General features: G+C 48.4%; 8 protein-coding genes; 3 read left to right on the top strand and 5 right to left on the bottom strand.

Annotated features, from left to right (window-relative positions):
- Positions 1-368: 368 nt before the first annotated feature.
- On the bottom strand, positions 369-2,119 carry FFUJ_08100 (related to flavin-containing monooxygenase; the record flags this gene model as incomplete). XM_023581237.1 has 4 exons in its annotated part: positions 369-1,446; positions 1,502-1,796; positions 1,849-2,040; positions 2,086-2,119. 4 exons carry the CDS (start codon positions 2,117-2,119, stop codon positions 369-371), a joined length of 1,599 nt encoding a protein of 532 aa, XP_023433874.1.
- A 374-nt stretch (positions 2,120-2,493) lies between these two features.
- On the bottom strand, positions 2,494-4,300 carry FFUJ_08101 (related to acyl-CoA transferases/carnitine dehydratase; the record flags this gene model as incomplete). XM_023581236.1 has 3 exons in its annotated part: positions 2,494-3,267; positions 3,354-4,040; positions 4,094-4,300. The coding sequence occupies 3 exons, from the start codon at positions 4,298-4,300 to the stop codon at positions 2,494-2,496; spliced, it is 1,668 nt and encodes a 555-aa protein (XP_023433873.1).
- Positions 4,301-4,797: 497 nt separating this feature from the next.
- Positions 4,798-5,861, top strand: FFUJ_08102 (related to lambda-crystallin; the record flags this gene model as incomplete). XM_023581235.1 has 3 exons in its annotated part: positions 4,798-5,055; positions 5,122-5,506; positions 5,563-5,861. The coding sequence occupies 3 exons, from the start codon at positions 4,798-4,800 to the stop codon at positions 5,859-5,861; spliced, it is 942 nt and encodes a 313-aa protein (XP_023433872.1).
- A 210-nt stretch (positions 5,862-6,071) lies between these two features.
- FFUJ_08103 (related to 3-hydroxybutyryl-CoA dehydrogenase) lies at positions 6,072-7,031 on the bottom strand (the record flags this gene model as incomplete). The annotated part of the gene is made up of 1 exon (XM_023581234.1): positions 6,072-7,031. The coding sequence occupies one exon, from the start codon at positions 7,029-7,031 to the stop codon at positions 6,072-6,074; it is 960 nt and encodes a 319-aa protein (XP_023433871.1).
- Positions 7,032-7,829: 798 nt separating this feature from the next.
- On the top strand, positions 7,830-11,321 carry FFUJ_08104 (probable bifunctional P-450:NADPH-P450 reductase; the record flags this gene model as incomplete). XM_023581233.1 has 7 exons in its annotated part: positions 7,830-7,938; positions 7,998-8,237; positions 8,291-8,402; positions 8,458-8,786; positions 8,840-9,225; positions 9,274-9,841; positions 9,898-11,321. The coding sequence occupies 7 exons, from the start codon at positions 7,830-7,832 to the stop codon at positions 11,319-11,321; spliced, it is 3,168 nt and encodes a 1,055-aa protein (XP_023433870.1).
- Positions 11,322-14,316: 2,995 nt separating this feature from the next.
- FFUJ_08105 (uncharacterized protein) lies at positions 14,317-15,690 on the top strand (the record flags this gene model as incomplete). Its single annotated transcript, XM_023581232.1, has 1 exon — positions 14,317-15,690. The coding sequence occupies one exon, from the start codon at positions 14,317-14,319 to the stop codon at positions 15,688-15,690; it is 1,374 nt and encodes a 457-aa protein (XP_023433869.1).
- Positions 15,691-16,314: 624 nt separating this feature from the next.
- On the bottom strand, positions 16,315-18,156 carry FFUJ_08106 (probable general amino acid permease; the record flags this gene model as incomplete). XM_023581231.1 has 4 exons in its annotated part: positions 16,315-16,907; positions 16,963-17,525; positions 17,575-17,918; positions 17,968-18,156. The coding sequence occupies 4 exons, from the start codon at positions 18,154-18,156 to the stop codon at positions 16,315-16,317; spliced, it is 1,689 nt and encodes a 562-aa protein (XP_023433868.1).
- Positions 18,157-19,475: 1,319 nt separating this feature from the next.
- Positions 19,476-21,455, bottom strand: FFUJ_08107 (related to transcription activator protein acu-15; the record flags this gene model as incomplete). Its single annotated transcript, XM_023581230.1, has 1 exon — positions 19,476-21,455. The coding sequence occupies one exon, from the start codon at positions 21,453-21,455 to the stop codon at positions 19,476-19,478; it is 1,980 nt and encodes a 659-aa protein (XP_023433867.1).
- Positions 21,456-21,676: the final 221 nt, after the last annotated feature.

Genomic DNA, 21,676 nt, shown 5'->3' with positions numbered 1-21,676 from the left:
ACTCCCGCGGGATCAGAGTACATAACCGGGGCGTTGAGCCGCACGCCGTTACATGCACCAACCAGAACCATCGAAACCCCCGCTGCAGGGGGCGTTGCATCGAGGATCGGCGGCTAGGGTTCAAATTCCGCAGCTCGACCGTTTTCTCCTGACCATAATTTTGGAGGGGCCTTTATGCGGTGCAGATTATAGGCAACTGGTCCGTTCGCCGGGCTTAAGCAAAGCCGTTATGTGCAAGGATAATAAATGAAATGCGGTCATAATTCCAGTGAAGCCGAATATAGCCACCTACATCCGATTCTAATGCCGGGCCCAAGACGCAGGAGTTGTAGTTCTAGAAAACGTCTCCTGACTTGGCTGTAACCAACCTATTCCTCCCTCAGCTTCTTGTTCTTCCCAGAAAAGTTCTCCTCAACTATCTTATTTTGACGAATAATTTCATCCCTCGCCCCCTCCCACGTTTTTCTCTTCCCCGTCTCAAAGTACCGAAACATGTGAGCTGTCTCTACACCGTGATTCATGAGGTTGTACATCTGTCTATCCTTCCACCAGAACTTCCACCCTGCTAATCCCCACCCGAGATTCTCCATTCCTGTTCCCGCTTGTTGGTGCATCCAGGGTTGGAACTCATACTGTTTGACCATGCTCACGTCAAGATGCGGCTCTCGGGCCCAGTTTGCTGCGACCCATTTTTGATGGTCGTCAACCCATTGCTCCATCTCTTGGTAAGACGGTAGTTTGCTCACGCCTCGCCAAATGTTGGATATGGCCATGTTCATGACATCGCTGAATGAAAAGCCATTGTTCTTGCCAAATGCTGAGTAACATAGCACAGCGTAACTGTCTGCGTACTTTGGAGGAAAGACATTCATGTATAGGCGTTGAATGGCGGGCCCATGATAAGTCGGTGACTTTGGCATACTCTTTTCGATGAAGGGAGAGACAGAAAAGTCGGCGCAGTAGCCTGTAGTTAAGATAACGCTGTCCACATCATCCACTACAGTCCCGTCATCAAGCTCGATTGATCGTCCACCCAAGAAACGTTTAATCCCATGCAGACTTGTCAAGCTACCGTCCTGCAAGTGAGGTACAATATCTTGAATAAGACCTGGTAATCGCAGTGTCGGGTTACGGAATGACTGAATCCGCCATTCCGGGTCGAGTTTCACATCTGAGAATTGAGACGAGAGAAGTCTGGCTCCCCAGCCCGCCAAGTATCTGTAGAAATTAGGTATGTTCTTTGCCATCCACTGAGTAATTTGGCGACGCCTCCACGAGATTATTAGATCTGTCGGCCGTCCTTTACGCATGCGCTTGACCATCATCTGGCCGCTTCTGTGGGAGACGTAGACCTTTTTCGCTGTGCTGATTACTTGCGGCGTGATCTCGCCTGTTGTCGTGGATAGACCAAGAATCACCACTATTTTGTCCCGGAACGCTTCTGGGCTAGAGATTACTGGTCAGTACGGTCGAGAGAACTGCGCATCGTAGTACCACGAACCTTCGGTATTGCTGCGAGTGTATAATCTCCCCTTCGAATTTATCCTGCCCCGGAAATGTCGGCATCACTCTTTTGGTCTGATAACCATGACAGAAAACGACCTTGTCAAATGTGCGAGACTCTTTTTCGCCCGTTCCGACTTTCTCAACCTGTAATATCCACCCACTATCGTCGCTGTTGCGGTTGACGACTTGAACACTGCTGTTGAACGAGATATGCTCTGTGAGCTTGAAGTGCTCCGCATAACTCTGCATAAACTCTTGGAAGTTTGCTGCGCTGAGATAGACGGGATACTCTGGTTGCACTAAGCATGCGTCATCACATCAGCGGAGCCTGGCCTGACTTACTGTCTGGTATTGGAAAGTCGGTAAATCCACAGGTATACTTGCTGATATTTGCACTCGTAGACGCTAATGCAGTGGTCCATCCATTATTTGCGTCGTATGCCCACAATCCCCCGACGGAACTGCGTCTCTCAAATAACGTCGCGTTGAAACCATCTTGGAGAAGCTGCTTGAGCATAGAAATGCCCGTAGGACCTTGACATGTCAGAGATCAGTACGAGATGTAGCGCGATTACCTACCGGCGCCTATGATGGCAACACTGACGTGCTTCATTTTGCCTTGCCCTATTTTATTTGTAAATGAATATGAAAATGTTCGAAAGGTGAGGCCTGCGTGGTATTTATATTGCCTTATCAAAGGATGAGATATCCAATTAGCCGATTGGCAAGTTCGGAATGTGGCGCTTTTTATTGGCTGTGCGTTGCACGAGGCTAATTTCTTACATGTCATCATCCATCTTCCTGGGATCGGCATTTCTGACAAGCTTTCCACTGCAACGTTGGTAGGCTATTGCACTCCGGATCTTGCGGAAGTGATAAAAATGTTGACCAACTACCGGGCTACATTCAGCATCAAGCCAATTCTTCAATGCAAATAAACCTCCAGCTTTCTTTATGAATTAACGGAATACCTAACTTGAGATGTGCTTATGCCCAGGCAACATTTTCGCTGCTACAGTACGGGACAGGTCCGTGAGTCCATCTCGGGCTTACACTTCCGTTCTCGTACTGAACAATGGGCGATAAAATGTTATGACTCTTGCCCCAAACCGTCTCAAACTCTACCATGTATCCCCTGTTCAGAATGTCCGAGTGCTTTGCCCAGGAGTCGCTCAGGATATAGAGAAGTTCTTCAACATGCAGATCCGGAGTCATGGGCGCAAACTTGTACGTATCCTGGATCTTCTTGACATTCTTAGGCGAGTAGAGACCGACCTCCTGCTTGAGCTGCACGGCATCAATAGCAGTGAGGGCAACCGTCGCATGATACGATCCACCGCTTTTGGCTCGGTCACGGAGAGCCAGCATCGTGTCAATAACCCCGACAGCGCCTGCGAGCATGTCTGCAATGGGCAAAGGAGGCAAAACACTCGTGCCTGGTTCGAACCCATAGGCTCTGCCACACACGTAGGAGCAGCCTGATGCAGCGTCGGCAATCTGCTGGAAACCTGGCCTCTCGGCGTAGTAGCCATCTGGGCCGTAGCAGTTGAGGTCAACATAAACAATGCCCTTGCCTCGCCTTTCGGCCATTCTCAGCACATCATCAAGACCAAACCCCTTGCGCTCCAAAGAGCGCAGACGGAAGGCCTGGATGATCACATCTGCATCTCCAATAAGCTCATGCAGCTTCTGCCTATCCGACTCGACTTTAAGATCTAGGGAATACGTTCTCTTTCCAGCAGTCAGAGACACACTGAGAGCCTGTTGCAGCATTAGCCCATGGAAACCCGAGATTTGATGCGGAATTATAAACTTGCTTGAAGGTCTGGGAGATTAGGGCTCTGAACCTTGATGACGTCTGCCCCCAGAGCTGCGAGAGCTGCGCCCATAGCAGGACCAGCAATCACCCTGGCGAGTTCAACTACCTTGATGCCAGCAAGAGGGCGGAGATCTGTTTGTGATGTAGAGAAAGGGACAGGAGGAAGACTTGAACCAAGGTTTGTTCGCCGATAATTGACGACAGGGTACTTGTCAAGACTCTTCCCCATGGAAGTTTCCCGCCACTGTGCAGGCGAATAACAGGTTTGACCGCAGAAACCATGTTCCATATTTTTCTGTTCAAGCTCTGCGGCTGAGTACTTGACCATCTCTGCCTTTATTATCTCGTACGCCTCAGTGCGCGAAGACGTCTCGAGTGTTGGATCGAGTCCGTAGGCGCGAAGAAACCCCGCAGGGTCAAGATTACCCATGATCTGGTACCAGACCTGAGGATCCTTGGTTGGGTAGATGGCCCAAGATCGGAAATGCATGTCGTTCTTTGTAAGGACCCTGCGATCAAGATCTTTACCGGCTCTGAGCAATGTTCCATCCTTCTGGATCTGTGCCAAGGTTCTGCCGTCGATTGACAGGATGGCTGGCGTGGCAGGGTAGAGACCCGCCTTATCGGCGTCGATGGAGATGCTCCCTGTTTCGATATCTCTAAGCTCAGAGATCTCTTTTCCGACAAGGCCTATCATGGCCTGAAACACTGCTGCCTGAGCAAACATTAGCTGGGTTCTTACTACTGTCTACTTGGCTATTCACTAACCATGGCTTGGGACTTTAAAGGCCCAGGCAAGATGGGAAGCTCTTGGCCGTGGAATCTGACATGGCCTAGATGTATCTGAGTGAAGCCGGGAGTGACATTGGAAAAGTACTTGAGAAGCCGGTGGCACTCAGGCACCAACGGAAGGTAGTCCGCGTCGGCGAAAGTACCTGGACCATAAGTATCTCGAGTGGTTCCGTGATTGGACATGGTGATTGAGTGTGAGCGAGTAAAAGAAAAATGGTTGAGCCAAGTTGAGTCGAGTCGAGTGTTTGGTGTCTGGCACTGGTGAGTCGGCTGCTATCTTATTTCCTTTTATATCGTCCAGGTGGCTGCAAGACGTCACGACGCTATCAAGCCACTGTGGGGGAAACCTGCATAAACGAAAAAGCATGTCTAAGGTCTTGTCGATCAGTGGATGATTGGCCCGGGACTTCCGGCGGCCGCACGGACTTGAGCTCCCAGCAGCATCATTACCCCAACTAACATAGGTACCTTACCTTGGACACGAAAACTGGCAGGACGAAAGGGACGAGACATGTTGGCACTAACGTTGAATTATGTCATTCCTCTGGAATTTTTAGCCACATTAAATAGCTTTATATCTGGATAACCTACCTTCTCTTACCAACCTCATCAGAAACATCTTATTCTCAACCACTCCCTCTTCTGTCTTGGTGCCTTGAACTGATTCATACCAAGCCAAAATGTCCATCCGTACCGTAGGCGTTGTCGGCACAGGGGTGATTGGTGCATCTTGGGCTGGCTTGTTCTTAGCACATGGCCTGCGCGTGCTGGTCTCGGACCCTGCTCCCAATGCAGAAAAAGGGCTGAAGGATGCTATCCATACACTCTTGCCCATTCTTGAAGTAATTCGTCCTCATTCCAACATCGATCTATCTAAGCTGGAATTTGTCGGATCCAGTTTGGGACATCGCCTTGGCGAGGTTGATTTCATCCAAGAGGTTTGTGACACTCACTAGCTTTTGCTTGATCCCCATGACATGCCTGCTTACGACCAATGACTCCAGAACGCACCTGAAAGAGTTGACCTCAAGACCAAGTTGATTGCTGAGCTCGATGCCGGCGCCAGACCTGAAGTCGTGATCGCTTCTTCATCCTCTGGCATTCCAAGCTCACAGTTCATCTCCAATTGTGCCAAGAATCCAGGCCGTGTACTCATCGGTCATCCATTCAACCCGCCTCACTTGATGCCACTGGTTGAAGTCGTCCCGCACCCCGGGACAGACTCTAAAAGCGTTGATACAGCTGTGAGCTTTTACAGGTCGATTGGAAAGACCCCCGTGGTCATCAAAAAAGAAGTTCCTGGTTTCGCAGCAAACCGTCTCCAAGCTGTCCTCTGCAATGAGGTCTACAGCTTGGTCAGCAACGGCGTCATGTCCGCAAAGGACGTTGGTAAGTCAACCATGGCCGACCCTCGTTATTAAAAGACATTTGATCTGACTTTTTAGACACCTGCGTGACCTCCAGTCTCGGTCCGCGCTGGGCTGTGACAGGCCCGTTGATGTCCAACGCTATGGGCGGCGGTGGAGGAAGCGATGGGTTTCGACATCTCCTGGAGCACCTTGGGCCTGCCTCCCAGCAGTGGCTGGAGCATATCAAGGCCAATTCCTTCCAGTGGGATACCGAGAGTCTTGACAAACTTACCGACAGTGTCGGGGAGGAGTTACAGGGTGCTAATGTCAAAGAGCTGGAGAAGGAACGTGACAGGCTACTCGTGGAGATTCTCAAACTCAAAGGCAGTCTCTAGACTCAGATAGCTCTAGTATACGTGTATTCAAAGAAGAAATCAACTGTTTCGCCATAGCTAAGTCTCTGTTTTGGGAATTTTCTCATCATCGGCCGGCGGTATCAGAGCGAGAAATTGGAAGTGATTTACACCAATAGTTGCAAACAGTCACACTTTTTGACCGTAGAAACAAGAGAGGAAGAATCTGATGGGTATGCACTAACTACCTTGTTACTCCCTAGCAAGAGCAATACCGGTGAAGGACCGGCGTTTGTCCTGGAAAACCACAGATTTGTTACCGCCATCGGAATCGAATGACCATACCGTACCGCCCATGTCCGACACGAACCATCTGCCATCCTCTGGGTTACGGGCCAGTCCAATAGCCTCATCAAAATTCTGCACAAGAATCTCATGCTTTAGGCCAGTGTGATCATCTGCTGCCTCTTTCTTTAGCCCGAGTCCGCTCTCATCTAGCTGCACCCTGTTAAAAGTGTTGCCATAAGGCAACTCTCCGCGGTCTGTCCAATAGAGGGTGTTGGACTCTTGATCGATCTCAAGATCGATTGGCTCTGCAAGATGATCAAGGAGACAGATCGTTTGCCGCTCTCCCTCAAACTCAATGCGCGAACAGAAAATCCTCCCTTGCGCACCCTTGGAAGGACCCTTTTGCGTCCAGTAAAAAGCATTACGCTTAGGTGAGACAGCAATACCAACGCACCATTTTGTGCTATCGGAAGCGTCGGAAGGGGTTCTGTAGTCTCCTGTTTGGATCAAGGTCTCAAGACCCGATCCATCGAGGTTACAACGCATAACCCTGAGGCCCTCGCGATCCGATATGTATAGCTTCTCGTTATCTTTATCAAGAGCAATTTGCTTCGGAGTGTGGATCTGGCCCTTGGACAAGATGATCTGCAGGTCTGTACCATCCAAACGAGTCGAAATGACACTTCCATCGTTCAGAGGAGGGACTCCCATGTTGGTCATGTAGAGTCGTTGGTTGGCTGGATGGTATATGACACCATCGGGTAAGGAGAGAAAATGGCTGTCGCTCAGAATGGTGGAGACTTGCTTGCCATCCAGTGAGATGCCGAGAACCTCTCCCTGGGATATGATGTCTCCGAAAGACTTCCCAGCCACAGGGTTGCTAAGCCCGACATCGAGTGCGATAAGAAAGGTGGAGCTAGTCATGCTGCAATGTAGGAGAATTGAGTTGTATGATGACTATAGCGTCAAGTGATTGTTACAAGGGCCAAGAGAGGTGAATTCTTACCAATGTTTGGCTGGACTTTAAATATTCGAATCTACCTCTGTCGTCTCTTTGCCTGCTTCCACGTCAGTGTCTGGAACTTTGGTCCGCACTAGTGCATAGTTAAGCTCCAGATGTGCATAAACGAAAAGCCTTGTTAAAGTCCGCCATTTTTGATCGGCATTGCCACAAGAGCTAACTTACATAGGTATAAGTGGCTTAGAAAAGGCTCAGTGTCGCTCCCTGCTAAATTTGGGATAGTACGTGCAGGAACGAAAACGACTAAGCCATCAACGGACTTGGCATGGAAATCCAATATTCTTTATAGCTTGCTTCAAGCAAGGCCATACCACCTACTCCTTAGCTGTGCCTACTTTCTTAGCGGAGTTACTACATTGCCGAACCTAATCAAAGAGATCTGCGAGCTCCTTTACCATAGATACCAAAACATTGGCACAATCGGATTAGTGATAAAGAAGAGCACGGCGTAAGTAGGCGTCATCCGACGAAAGATGATTTGGAGGGGTTTGTGTATGCCAGCAAATACGATCCAGTACAGTGGTGGTTGGCTGTATGTCGTATGACAGCCTTGAACTTATAGCCAAGTTCCAATTTAGACCCTAAGATATAAAACCTGGCCCAGTGACACCTGGCTCTTATCCATTACTCGATGTGTATTTCATTGCGTCACGAAAGCTCATTAAATTCCCTCATCAACCTGAGATCAATCCCATCCCGCTATGTCTAAGCAAATACCTAGCCCTAAGGGTTATCCTTTCATCGGCAACGTTCTCGATGTGAACCCAGACCATCCTCAAGAAAGTCTTACGCAGATTGCTGAGTCATACGGTAAGTCAATATCCTGCCTTTCCCTCTATGCGATGCCGTTACTAATGGCTCTGCTGCAGGGCCGATCTTTAGACTATACCTTCCAGCTGAAAGGATCTTCGTTGCCAACTACGCCCTCGCCAAAGACCTGTTTGACGAGGCAAGATTCGAGAAAGCTGTCACAGGCCCTCTCGAACAAGTCCGCAATGCCACTAAGGATGGCCTGTTCACGGCGTACCCTGGAGAACACAATTGGGAGATTGCGCATCGAACCCTCATGCCAGCCTTTGGGCCTCTTTCTATCCAGAGCATGTTTGGTGGTGCGTATGTGATATCAGACAGGGTTGGGGCGCTTAGCTAATGAATTCTATAGAGATGCAAGACATCATATCTCAGATGGTCTTGAGATGGGCTAGATTTGGGCCACGTACACCGGTCGATGTCTCAAACGATTTCACAAAGCTGACTCTCGATTCGATTGCGCTGTATGTTGGCACTTATTCTATTACGGGCATGCCGAAACTGACCAACTCCAACAAGATGTGCCATGGGAGAACGGTTCAACTCGTTCTACCATGATGATACCCATCCCTTCGTAGGCGCTATGAACAGTATGCTTGCCGAATCCTTTGCTCGTTCGCGACGCCCGGCCTTTGCTTCTGCAGTCATGACGGCCAGTAACGAGAGATATCAATCCAATATTGCGGAGCTGGAGGGCATCTCTAGGGAGCTTCTTGAAACACGTCGACAGAATCCCGTGGATAAGAAGGACCTCCTTAATGCAATGATCAACGGTAGAGATCCCAAGACGGGCGAGGGACTGGATGACGACGCAATCATCCGAAACATGATAACATTCCTCATCGCAGGTACCTTGAGCGATTCGTACCCGAATCACAGCATCTTTCTGACAGCTTCATAGGCCACGAGACTACATCAGGTCTTTTATCCTTTCTCTTCTACCAATTGCTCGAAAACCCTTCAGCTCTCAGACAGGTCGTAGAAGAGGTCGACAGGGTTCTTGGCTCGCAACCTATGACGGTTGCACATCTAGCCAAGTTGCCTTATATTGACGCATGCCTCAAGGAAACGCTACGACTTTATCCCACGGCACCCGCGTTCACTCTCCGGGCAAAAGGGGACCAGGTCTTGAATAGCGAGTACACTATTAAGGACAAGGACTGCGTCAGCATTTTGCTGGCAAGACTGCATCGCGATCCCGATGTCTATGGCCCTGATGCAGAAGAGTTCAATCCGTCTCGTATGTTGCCAGACAAGTTCAACAAACTACCCCCAAATGCCTGGAAGGTAAAATACCAACTCAGAGTCGAGTGGAATATGCTGATATGTCCATAGCCGTTTGGTCATGGCGTTCGAGCCTGTATTGGTAGACCCTTTGCTATACAGGAGGCCATCATGGCGACCGCTACCATCCTTCAGACGTTCCACATAACCAAGGACAATCCTTCATATCAGCTCCAAATTCGGACAGCCTTAACCATCAAGCCCCAGGGCTTCAATATCAGAACTAGGCTCAGAAACTCATCATTCCTCCAAGGTGTTGAACTCAGCCATGGCAGTAGCTCTGGCACTGCGGCCTCTTCCAAGACACCATCCAGATCCCATGCTGTCAGAGAAGGAAATTCGGAACCCATTTCTATCCTGTACGGATCCAACACAGGTACCTGCGAAGCTCTTGCACAGTCTCTCGCCAGTTTCGCCGAAGAAAATGGCTACGTCCCCAAAGTTGACTCACTGGACAATGCAATCTCTTCCCTGAAGCCTGATGTGCCGGTAGTTGTTATCACCGGAAGCTACGAAGGACAGCCGCCGGACAATGCATCTCATTTTGTGGAATGGCTGGCGTCGCTTTCGTCGGGCGGTCTCATCAAGGTTCCTTACGCTGTCTTTGGCGTCGGCAATGGTAAGCTAACCCCCCCTCTCCATGAGTTGCTGTTTCCCCCTGACGAATATCTATAGAGGAGTGGCATGCCACATACCAGAGAATCCAAAGTCTCATTGTTGAACAGCTTGAAAAGGCGGGTGCCACGCGCCTCGTCACCAGAGCAGCTGTTGATGTAGCCAAGAATAATTGCCTCGATGCTATCGAAGAGTGGCAGGAAAGGGAATTCTGGCCAGCTCTGCAGAAACAGTCCGGCAAGTCAAGCAACACGGCATCGGGCGGAGCTCGTGAGCTGAAGCTAGACATTAGTATTGGGCTGAGACCAAGTATCCTTCGACAGGATGTCATGACGGCGCAGATTTCCACGATGCGGTTGTTGAGCAAACCTGGTGCGCCTAGGAAGCGTCACATCGGTATCATCCTACCTTCTGGGACGACGTACCGGGCTGGTGATTACTTGGCTGTCCTGCCGTTGAACCATCCCGACGTTGTTCACCGAGTAATGAGGAGGTTCAATCTCCCTTGGGATGCGACCGTTGTCATCGATGGTTCCAAATCAACGAGCCTACCAACCGACCAGCCGTTGTCCGTACAAAATCTACTCGCTGGAATGGTAGAGCTCGGCCAACCAGTGACCGAGCGTCAGGCACAGCAGCTGGTTGAGACAATTCCAGACAAGACCAAGTCGGATGAGCTGAAGGAGCGTGTCAACCAGGGTAATATCCACAAGCTGAACACCACTTTACTGGACCTCCTAGAGGATTACCCCTCTGCGACATATTCGTTCGGGCAGTACTTGGCGGCTCTACCAGCTCTCCATCTGCGCCAATATAGCATCTCTTCTTCACCCATAGCCTCACCGTCACCGTCCGAGTGTTCCTTGACGTACAGCGTCATAGACGCCCCTGCCAGAGGAAGCTCTCAGGGACATCGATATCTGGGTGTTGCAAGTACTTATGTCGAACGTCTCCAACCAGGGGATCACCTTCAGGTGGGTGTCCGTCCGAGCCGCTCCGGGTTTCACCTTCCAATAGACAACAAGACACCAATCGTAATGGCATGCGCTGGCACAGGTCTCGCTCCCTTCTACGGCTTCGTAGCGGAGCGCGCCGTCAAGAAAAGACAGGGCCTGGATGTTGGTACGGCTCTGCTGTTCTACGGTTGCAACGATCCTGATGAGGACGATCTTTATCGCCAGCAGTTCGATGAATGGGAGCACGAGGGCGTAGTCAAGCTGTATCGCGCATACACATTCGCCTCGAAAAAGTCGGAGAATTGCAAGTTCGTGCAAGACAGGATGTGGTTTGACAGGAAGGATATTGTAGCGTCGTTCCGTCAAGGCGCTCAGATCTACATATGTGGCGCTGGGATCGTGGGAAGTAGCATCCAAAAAGTATTGGTCAAGATAAAGGCTGAAGTGGCAGATTGTGATGAAGAAACGGCGGCCGAGTGGGTTGACAGTATGAAAGGGGAAAGGTACTGGGCCGATGTGTTTGCTTAAATTTCGACTTCCTAATCTACGTAAGAAGAATAAATGATTACTTTGTTCCATATGCCTTCATCCCAGACATCCAAAGAGTTAAACGCAGCCTCTCCCTTGAGCGGCTTTACTACTTTCGGAGAGTTCGGCATGTCCGGCTCCAGGCCCAATCAGAGCCAGACAAGCTGTAGTGGTGACGTATTGGTGCACTGTCTTAGTAACTAGTACGTTGTACAGGGGTGGACAAATAAATAGCAGACTCTGAACCCGGCCATCGTAAGCTGAAAAGAAGTAGTCAGATACTCCGCAAAGCATGAAGCAAACACACCGAAAGGTCCGCAGCGGATGCATTGCCTGTAAAAAGCGCAGAATCAAATGCGATGAACTCAAACCACAGTGGTATGCGCTACTTTGACCGTCGCACTTAGCAATCTGCGTTAATACTATATCTTCAGTTCATATTGCCAAAGGCAGATTGCCAAGAACAGACAACTGCATCCTTGTTGTTACCCAGAGGGAACCAACCTCGATATAGCATCTGCATCTTCGCATCAGGACGAAACTGTCCCCAGTCCCACATCTAGCAATTGTCTCTCAATCATCTCCCAGTATGGGTGGCCTACCGCCATACCTGCTGTGGAGAAACGACTTCTTGAGCATCTCTGTCAAGTCCGAATTGACCTTGACAATGTAATAGATCTTGGTCTATTTGCAGGCGCGACTCAGTGGAACGGGTATATTGCGGAGCCTTCAAAAGTATCTGATTTGGTACTGAGCTTCTTACAGATTTATGTCAATGGCTGGCTGTTATAACCACCTTCGATTCTGTATTTGCAGTATCGCCGCAGGCCACTTGCGAACTCTTTACAAGTCCACTGCCGAACACGAAGTCGAATGCCAATATAGAACGCACGCCATACGAGAAATGGCCACGCAGCTAAGTGTCATACTTGCCACTCCACAGCAAGAGCATAAAGAATCTTCACAAGCCCTTCTTGCATCAACAATCCTCATGGCCTGGTACAGCGATACTAGGTAATCTCTCCTCCACATATATCAACCTTGACGAACATTACGAATAACAGTTTAGGCACGAATATAAGAACCTTTTGAATGGCGTTTTTGCAGTAAGCCTTCTCTTGACATTCTCATTACACCCTTTGGGGTCTAAATTATAGCTATAGTTATGGCCCAAATGCAGTGGCAGCTTCCTCTTGGAGCATTTCGGTACTCTGGAGCCGCCTATAAACCTATCTTCCCTGCCTCAAGATCCGCAGAATCGAGGTCTACTACCAGAACAGGACTATAGGCTTCTCAACACCGTCGCTGACTCTTTGCATCAGCTATCAACATGCGATCTTGATAATGACCTCAAGATCGCGGTACAGGAATTATCGAATCTCATTCACAACACTCGTTCTTTCCTACTATCACGGGATGAGGCACCGCAACATGATGCCTTCTCTGTCATCTTCCCTATCCGAAACTGGTTGAGAATTGTTCCACGAGCTCCAGAGGAGTTATCCAGTAGCAGCTTTCTGGTTCTCTTGTATCTTTCTAACTATGAAACAGCCATGCTGCTGATGGGAATTCTTTTCCCTCTCATCAATCTCCCATTAGCAATTGAAAAGAGATATACTAGCGTCTTGAAACTGCAGGACTATACCCAGACTGCTCTTGAAGCATACGCAACTAGCACTGGTTACACTAGACAAATAACCAATGTTCAGAAGGCTACTAGGCAATGGATTCTGGCTTCTAATATATGTTTAGAGAGCTATAATAGGTCTACTAGACTTCTATAAATAAAGAAAGAAAAAAATAAGATATTAATACTTAGGTATTTCACTATATAGTTGACAAGGAATGCTGGAAATATGCCAGCTTGATGCTGAGTACTCAAGATCCACAACATCCTCCTCAGGATCCTAGATGAATTGTAGGTCGATCTCAAGGGAGCTCCCAGTCTTAATGAAAAATGTAAAGCAGCCAGTGCGCTAGAAAAATTGAAGAGGAGAGCACCCAAAGACTGGTGGCTGAGAGCTTAAATTAGCAGAGAGAAGTTAGTGTCAAAGGAATATGGCAAATGCAGCCATGGTTGAGCTTCTGTTTCGATGTTATGTCCCCTGCGTAATCTCATGAGACTTGTCATGATTTTGCTCGTTGGCGCTTTCTCTCACCATGGTGCCGTTTTACTTGGGTATTAATGTGGTAGAGAACTAAATATCTCGCTATGGGAGTAAGTTGCGTATCTGTAACGGCAGTGGCCTTTTCGGTCACTTCGTATACTACTAGTTCGATTATTTCAGCTAAAAATGGGTTGGAAATTCTCATCATTTTCCAGCAGGGTAATATTCTTATTGGCTTGCCTACGGCATTCACTGTCTATGCTAAGAGACCTAGATTAAGCTTAGCTTGAATGTGGTGGTCTGCTTCCTGTGTTGTGAGAACATTCGAGACCGTTATGAATTGAGTTTGCCAACATTCCAGGCGAGGTAGCAGTTTATGCGCCACTTGCTTATATTCAAGTTTGCCAGCGTGGGAACGGTATAATAATCACGAATCGGGAATATCACCACATACTACTAGAAAATGCCTCAAGGTCATATTATACTTCAAGGCTAAGCTAAGTGCTTTTTAGTAACAAACTAAGTATCTACATAGCCAAGGGCTGACAGAGATCTCTAACTAGTAAACTCAATTGCATTGTATTTTATGAGAAGTTGAGAGCTAAAAGTTCGAAGTTACTACTTAATCCTTCACGTGGTAGGTACAGGAATGGTGTGGCTTATGGGCCCATTAAATACTAATGAGGCTATACCCTGATCTCATTCCAAGGCTTTCGCACAACCCTGGGGGGTTTTTCTCGAGCTGAAAGCCTTTATAAACCCAGCATCTCCTTGCAATAATCCCGGTACAAGAGGACAAATTCATTTTACGTTGTGGATCCTGAAGATGCGCCGAGTGTCCCCTTGTCCCTAAGCTTCCCAACAATCATCTAATATTCCTCGACACTATGTTGTCCAAACTCCTCTCTATCATATTAATTTCAAGCGCTCTCGCAGCGTCGCAAACCCATCTCCCCTATGCCAATGAGCCAAATCGATGCGATGCCACTTGTCAAATCGCCTACCGACAGGTGCTAGCTATGGAGGCAGAACGATGGGTCAATCAAGATATCACCACTGATTCCTTCTATTCAACCCCCTCAAATGTGTCAAAGTATTCGACTGGAGATATCCTAAAATGGGAAAAGATCCCATCTGAGCAGGCTTATCGGCGATGGACTGTCCCTGCTGGCATATCTTTGATTCGTTTCTTTTACATGTCTGAGGATATTAAAGGGAAACCCCTTGCAGCTACTGGCATTGTGCTTATTCCATACTCCAATCCGCAGGGGAACAAGCCATTCCGTACTGTTGTTTGGACGCACGGAACAGCTGGCGGAACCCGACAGTGTTCACCATCGAACCATCGCGCACTACTCTATGGGTGGTCAGCTCCGTTTGCTCTAGCCCTTGCAGGTTACGTCGTTATCGCCCCTGACTACGCAGGCCAGGGAAGTGAGGCTCAAGGCCTTATGTACGAGGCTGGTATTCTCCATGCAGCAGATGCCAGCTTAAGCGTCCAGGCTGTACGCAAGGCTCTAGGCAGCAAGATTACGAAGGAGTGGGTTGTTATGGGTCACAGCGAAGGCGGAATGTCTTGCTGGCGCACCAATGAGCGAGAGGCAAAACCGGAGGCTACGGGCGGCCTAATTGGGGCGGTTTGCGCTTCCCCTGGCCTTGTTCCAAGCAAGATTATTGCTGAAATGATCCGTCGTGCCGGAGATGGACCCGCTGGAGACTTTCTCTCTTCCCTCATGCTACAATCGGTTTCAAGGATCTACCCCTCTATCAAAGTTAAGGATTATGCTTCTGATATTCTTCTTGCCCGGATGCCTCTGGCCGACCAAGGATGTTTCTATACTTCAGCTGCCCTCTACAGCAACCTAACTGTCAGCCAACTCTACAAGAACACCAGTTGGATTCAACACCCCGATTTCATCAAGTGGGAGACAATCTATAATGGTGCAGGACCTCATAAACTGGCAGCTCCATTACTTGTGATCCAAGGTACCGAAGATACCTTGGTATACGCTGACACATCTGAGGAGGCCTTTGACGAAACATGCAAAGAGTTTGCTAGCTCGACGACTGCTGAGTTTAGGCTATACCCCGGCCTTGGTCACGGTGCGGTTCTCCCAGCTTCACAGCAATACTTCCTTTCCTGGATTGAGGATCGCTTCAACAAGGTCTCTCTCAAAAAGGGCTGTAAGAAGCTGACTTTGACGCCCGAAACCGACAATTTTTCCCCAGTTAATGATGAATGGGTTGCAGTACTTAGTTAAGGGACTTTGCATAGCTTAAGGCTGGGAACGAACTAGTGAAGGGTAGGTCACATGCAAATACGTCAATATACTATTGTTATTATCTCCACAATTAAATGGATAGCGTTTGGCAACAGCAGATTTCTGCAATTACTCGATCATGGAGTCTGTCCTGCCCAAGTATTCAAGGGGAAGAAGTATAAGAGGTAATTCTCAGCCGAGATGGGCAATTCGTACTTACCAGTAAGTACCAAATGCTCAATGCATATATTGAGGAAAGAATTACCGTGTTCTCATTTGTTACCTGTGTTTGCGGCCTAAAGGTTAACCTTATAGGCCGCAGTCATCTCATAGGTAAATGCTCAATGTCAGCGTTGTATCATCTCCAGTGCCTGTTGTGCAGATCAAGACCTGTGGTCGTTATGAAAGCCATCTCACATATTTGATGTGGCGTACTAGTTGAAGTAAAAGACCCAGGATCTGCTGTCAGCGCATAATATATACAAGGACTATATTTCGACGTCTTCGCCGTATTAAAAGTGCATGATATTGGTAAAAGGAAAAGATGGATAAATTGGCACTTTAACCCATAAGGGAGTCTACTATATCCAAAGGCACTCTGCATTGGCGCTAAGTACATCACGACTACCACATTCTCTCCCAAGCACGCCTGGCCCAAGTCATTTCAGCCAGTCTAGCTCTCTCAACCTCCTCAATGCCTCCTTCCTCCCAGTGTCTGCATTCCTCATCAATCTCAGCCTTACCAGTGATCAAATCTGCATCCTTCGGATTGACGATACCCTTACCCTCTCTCCAATACTTGATCTTGCCAACCAGATACATAACAGCGGTGAAAGCAACAGCAAAATAAGAGGTGATGAAACCTCGCAGGCTGAACGGGCTGAACACATCAAATCCTACGAAAAAGATCGCTGTGCATCCTAGAGCAAGCGCCATGATGGGAGTGTATGGTGTATAAGGCGCGACATACGAGAGTGACTCGTCAGTAAGACCCTGTGCCTTGCGAGCACGGTAGAACCCAATGTACGCAAGTAGCATAAAGCTATATGAAGCGATGAATGCGGTGGTAGTGAGGTCGACGAACCAGAAGAAGACTTCTATAGCCGAGTTGGAGGCCACAAGGAAAGTAACGCAAGAGATCAAGGAGACGGCTGCGGTGGAGTAGATCGGGACTCCATTCTTGGTACATTTCATCAAAATCTTGGGAGCTTGATGATCTAAAAGAATTATCAGTGGTCTGGTCAGCTTCGATAAGGAGTGGATCATGCTCACCTCTGGCAAGGCCATAGAGCGTTCGACTAGCAGCGAAAAGATAAGCGTTACCACAAGAAAGCCCAGACACAAGGATGAGGGCATTGATGAAGTGAGGCAAGAATCCGATTCCAAGATTCTGAATGCCAATCACCCATGGGCTCGCAGCAGCGCCAGAAGAGCCATCTGCGATAGCGCTAATAAGCCTTTTATCTTTCGATGAGCATATAATGCCAACAGCAAGGGCTCCGACGATATAAAACCCGACAAGACGGTAGAATATCATACGCGCGACTCGGGGAATAGTCCGACGAGGGTTCTGGATCTCACCGGCCGCAAGGGCAATCATGTCAGGCCCAGCGATAGTAAATGCCGCATAGATAACAACCGACCACCAGCCGAGGAATCTACCAGTGGGACCTTTGGCGTAGTATTCGTGCATGGCTCCGTCCTTCCAGTTACGAAACCCATAGGCATCACTCTTGGGATTTCCGCCGGCCATCGTTATGATAGTGATGAGGACGAGGAGAATGAGCAAGAACACCTTGGTGATGGCGAGAATAAACTCGGCTTCACCATACCATCTGTTGAACGGTTAATTTCTGCTGTAATACTGTGTACTGATATACTTACTTGACCGCAACAACATTGAGAAAAATACAGATAGCCATTGAAACGGCTATCCATACAGCAGGATTCGTCGTACTATCCCAGTACTCGGCCACGGCGGCAACGGCACTGTACTCAACACAAACAAGCATGCACGTCCCGAAGAAATAGGTCCAGCCTAAGCTGAAGCCAACAGCTGGTTCGACGAAGCGAGAGGCAAGTTCAAAAATGGAGCCGCGAACGGGCAGATATGCCATCATTTCTGCGACGCACAGGTACGTGGGCCAAATGAAGAAAATACCCCAGAAGGTGTATCCAAGAAGTAGAGAGAGCGGTCCGGCTTGACTTAGATAGCCCCCAATACCGACCTGGTTCTCATCAGCTTTGATCATGGATGGAATTGGATGGTTGGCCTACCCATAGTGCAGTTCCAATTGAGCCACCGATGGCCATGAGCTGGACGTGACGAGGCTTTAGACCACGCTGGGTCTGTCCATACTTCTCGACCAATTCATTCACTACCGGTTTATTGTCGGTGTCGAGTAGGGAGCCAGGACGGTTACTTTCCACGGGTGAGATGCCCAGTTCAGTCTTGTTGGCATCCATGACGGCAGAAATGAAGTGAGATCGGGTTGGAACAAAAGGCCTTGGGGTTATTACTCCAGTGTTGGCAGTCGACACTGGAATATGGCAGCGACGATAGCGCGGATGTCAAGAGATATATATACCCGTTTCGATTCATTGCTCTAAAATGGTTTCACCCTTGTTGCTGTGAACAACACTCACTGTTGAATCATATTCACTATCGCAGATCTGCTTATCTGCAACATCAAGACATACAAACTATCCCCATTGTAGAATGTTCAGGCGACTTGGACCGGATCTACCCCCGAGTCTCCGACTACCGAGCGTCCAGACTTGGGTGCCAACGCTAACAGCGATAACAAGGTTCAACGTTTACCATGGTTGTGCAGATTGACCAATCTCCTCGCAAATGTATATCAGCCACATGATGGCCGATAAGCTATCGTAGATGGGGTAATCTGATGTCCTTCTCAAGATGGAAATCTGGAGCGACTGGTACACTTCCCCGCGTTTTAGCGTCTGCGCTCGGAGCTTCTACTAACTGTCTGTTATCTAAGCTGCTGCTCTCGTCTCTAGGACGTTGTCGTTCAAATAGCCCGCTTTTTATGCTCTCGGCCTTTCCTTATCTGAATCATGGGACAGATAACACCGATCTGCTAGGAAGGTAGAGGTTTATTATAGGTTATAAGGCATTGAATACTAATGGCATGTTAGCGTTTAATTTCTGTAGCATAGACAAAAACCCATATTTTCTAATACCCTTAGTTATATGTTTATTTTTATCTGTATGCCATTATACCTCTGGGCTTCATATAAGGCCTAGTAAAGCTAGATCTATACTACCTTCTAACAAAGCCTATACCGCCCCTTCTTGGCCTAAGTATGCTTCCTATTAAAGTCTATTCTCCCCGTAATTATTTCCCTAATTTAGGGCAGCGCCTATTAGAGAGCAGCAGTCCGATAGCTTCGACTTCTCTATAGCCAACCGCAACGTAAAGGGCTGTTAAACCCCGTAATCTGCCGCGCTTCTTAAGTGCATCTTGTCCTACATTTTGCAAAAGTATGTTCAAAACGCCTGCCATATCCTCTCGAGGGCAGAAGTACAGTGGCTTCCTTGCCGGGATAAGGGGGTCGCCATCAGGATGTACGCACTGATGCCGTGCTGCAAAGTTACCATCATTTGGCATTTCCGCTGAGGTGAGAAAATCCAAGACGGTAATATCAGTCTCTTTCAGTGCATGTGCAAAGCGGCGCATGTGGCGGGTCCAAAAGAAACAGGCATACTCAACAAATCCATTTCTATACTTTCTATACCTATACCAGACTACGTTTACTGGGCCTTATACTTCTGCTGGGGTAAAGATCCCATGATGAGAGGCATCGAGTAGCTCGTCGAGATAGTCCCAATTAGTTTCATATTGCTGGGCCTCCCCTTGCTTCCAGCTCCTTCCCTCAGTTCCATTTGGTGACACCTGTATATCGGCTGTGATTTGCATGCTTTCGCTGCTTTGTTGTGCCCTTAAACGAGAGATTGTAGCTTCCACTATCGATAAAACTCTGGATCGAGCCCTTGCACCATCTTCTGAATTTTCAGTTTGAATCATTGTTCTGACTCTTTCCAACAGAAGGTTTACACTGAGTTGATTGATATGAAATCCCTCGGCGATCTGGATCGTTGCATGGGCCACAAGACACAATGTGGTTACACCGAGTAAGAAGTCATGCCAGGTGATACTCTTCATCAACCACTCTTCGGTATCCAGCTGGCCTCCAGGTTTGCACTCTTCATAGACTTGTACAAGGTCAGTTACCAGGGCAGATGATGCCGAATAGCATTTTCGAATGCTCTTATCTCGATATTTGGTCACATGTGGACGATGAAGAACACATAGGCTTTTGTAGTATATAGAAGAGATACAAAGGCGAGCGACGATGAGTTGAGGATGGTCGATGATACAACTCTCGATTGGCCGAGGCTGATATAATTCCGGCAGGTTTTCATATAAGTCTTTGAGTTCGGTATCCAAAGAGTCAATGCGAGCGTTTAATACCTCGTGTGAAGGATTTACCAGCGCATATTGAAGAATCTTGTCGAATACTGTCATGAATTTGTGCTTCAGAATGCAAAATGTCACACCAGTCAGCTCAGAATCCGGTCGCGAGGAGGGCAGTCGAGCGCTGTGTTCATCGAAATCGGAATCGAGAAGATTACTTGGAGTCCGCGTGTCTGAGACTGCCAAGGTGATTCTCGACGGAGCACCCAGATGGAAGGATACTAGAAGATCAAGCTGCATGAACGAACTCCATGCCCTGCGTCGCATCTCTGCTGTGAAGGGACTCAGACTTGGAACGCTACTCTCTCTGTGATAGCCTGAAATCATGGCAATGTGGGCGAGCACGCTGATGAGAGCACCCATATCCGGAGAGATTTCCAGACAAGTGACAAAGCGTGAATGGAGATAAAGCAGTAGTGCCTCAAAGCAGAAGGCCTTGGGGCGGAAATACTGGCTCAGAGAGAGACACTGGGCGGCAGCAACTGTAAATCCATGCCCTGGTATCTCATTTTCTTTGCCAGTGCGAGATATGTTGGCGGCGATGAACAATATTGAAAAGAGGATTGATATCCAAAGTGGCGAGGCTGCACTAGGGTCGCTCCAGAAAGCCTCGTACTGCCTCTGAAATTGCACTGAATGTATATATGGTGTGATGTACGACCGAACGCGGAAATATGTAGATACTAGGCGGTCGGTGCTCCTTCGTGATGGAAGGTAATTACTAAGTACTTGTTCGATGCTGACGGTTTGTGAAAGGCCAGCGCCGAACATGACGTCCATTCCCATTCCAACGTCTGCCTGAGGAGCACTCGTGTCTCCTTCATCTATGTCATTGCCCTCAGAAGGATCGAGCGTAGACCTGAGAGCTTGAATGTCATCCAGCATAGCTGACCAGTGTGTTGCACCGCTTTCAGCCTGGTCGGAGCGAGAAGACGATGATGCGATTGTGCGTTCCCCAGTGTCCGAATCGTGTGGCAACTGAACAGCCGAAGTGCCATATTGAACTCCAATAGTGGTGCTTGAACGTTGTTCCGCGAGTAACCCGACGAGGTGCTCCAGATGTTCAAGACGTGCTTGGGCCTGTGTGTGGCGGAGACGGTCGCGGTTCAGGTCATCAAAGGAAACTTCGTAGGAGCAGGATGTTACATCTCTCCTGCGAACACAGCTGCCGCAGGGACTTTCACGGTCACACTTGAGCTTCCTCTGCCGGCATGCCGAACAAGCCAGCCGCTCTCTGTGCTTTCTCAGCCTAGAAGCGGACCTCATGGTTTGATGCAGGACAAATTCTACTCATGACGATGATAAACGAATAGAGCAGAGACTTTTATGAGGGAGGGGTCATGAGGATAATGCATGCCTTCTCGGGCGCTAATCCTTGATAGGGTTAGTGTCCAGCAAAGATGGCTTAAGTCCACAATGTGTTCCTGCTAAATGCACCTTAGAACTAGATATATTACTATGTAACAGAATACCCTCAAAAAGCAAAT

This window comes from Fusarium fujikuroi, chromosome FFUJ_chr07 (assembly GCF_900079805.1).
Source record: "Fusarium fujikuroi IMI 58289 draft genome, chromosome FFUJ_chr07".
In the NCBI taxonomy this organism is placed as follows: domain Eukaryota; kingdom Fungi; phylum Ascomycota; class Sordariomycetes; order Hypocreales; family Nectriaceae; genus Fusarium; species Fusarium fujikuroi.
Note: the sequence above shows the minus strand (reverse complement) of the source record. Positions and strands in the feature narration are given on the sequence as shown.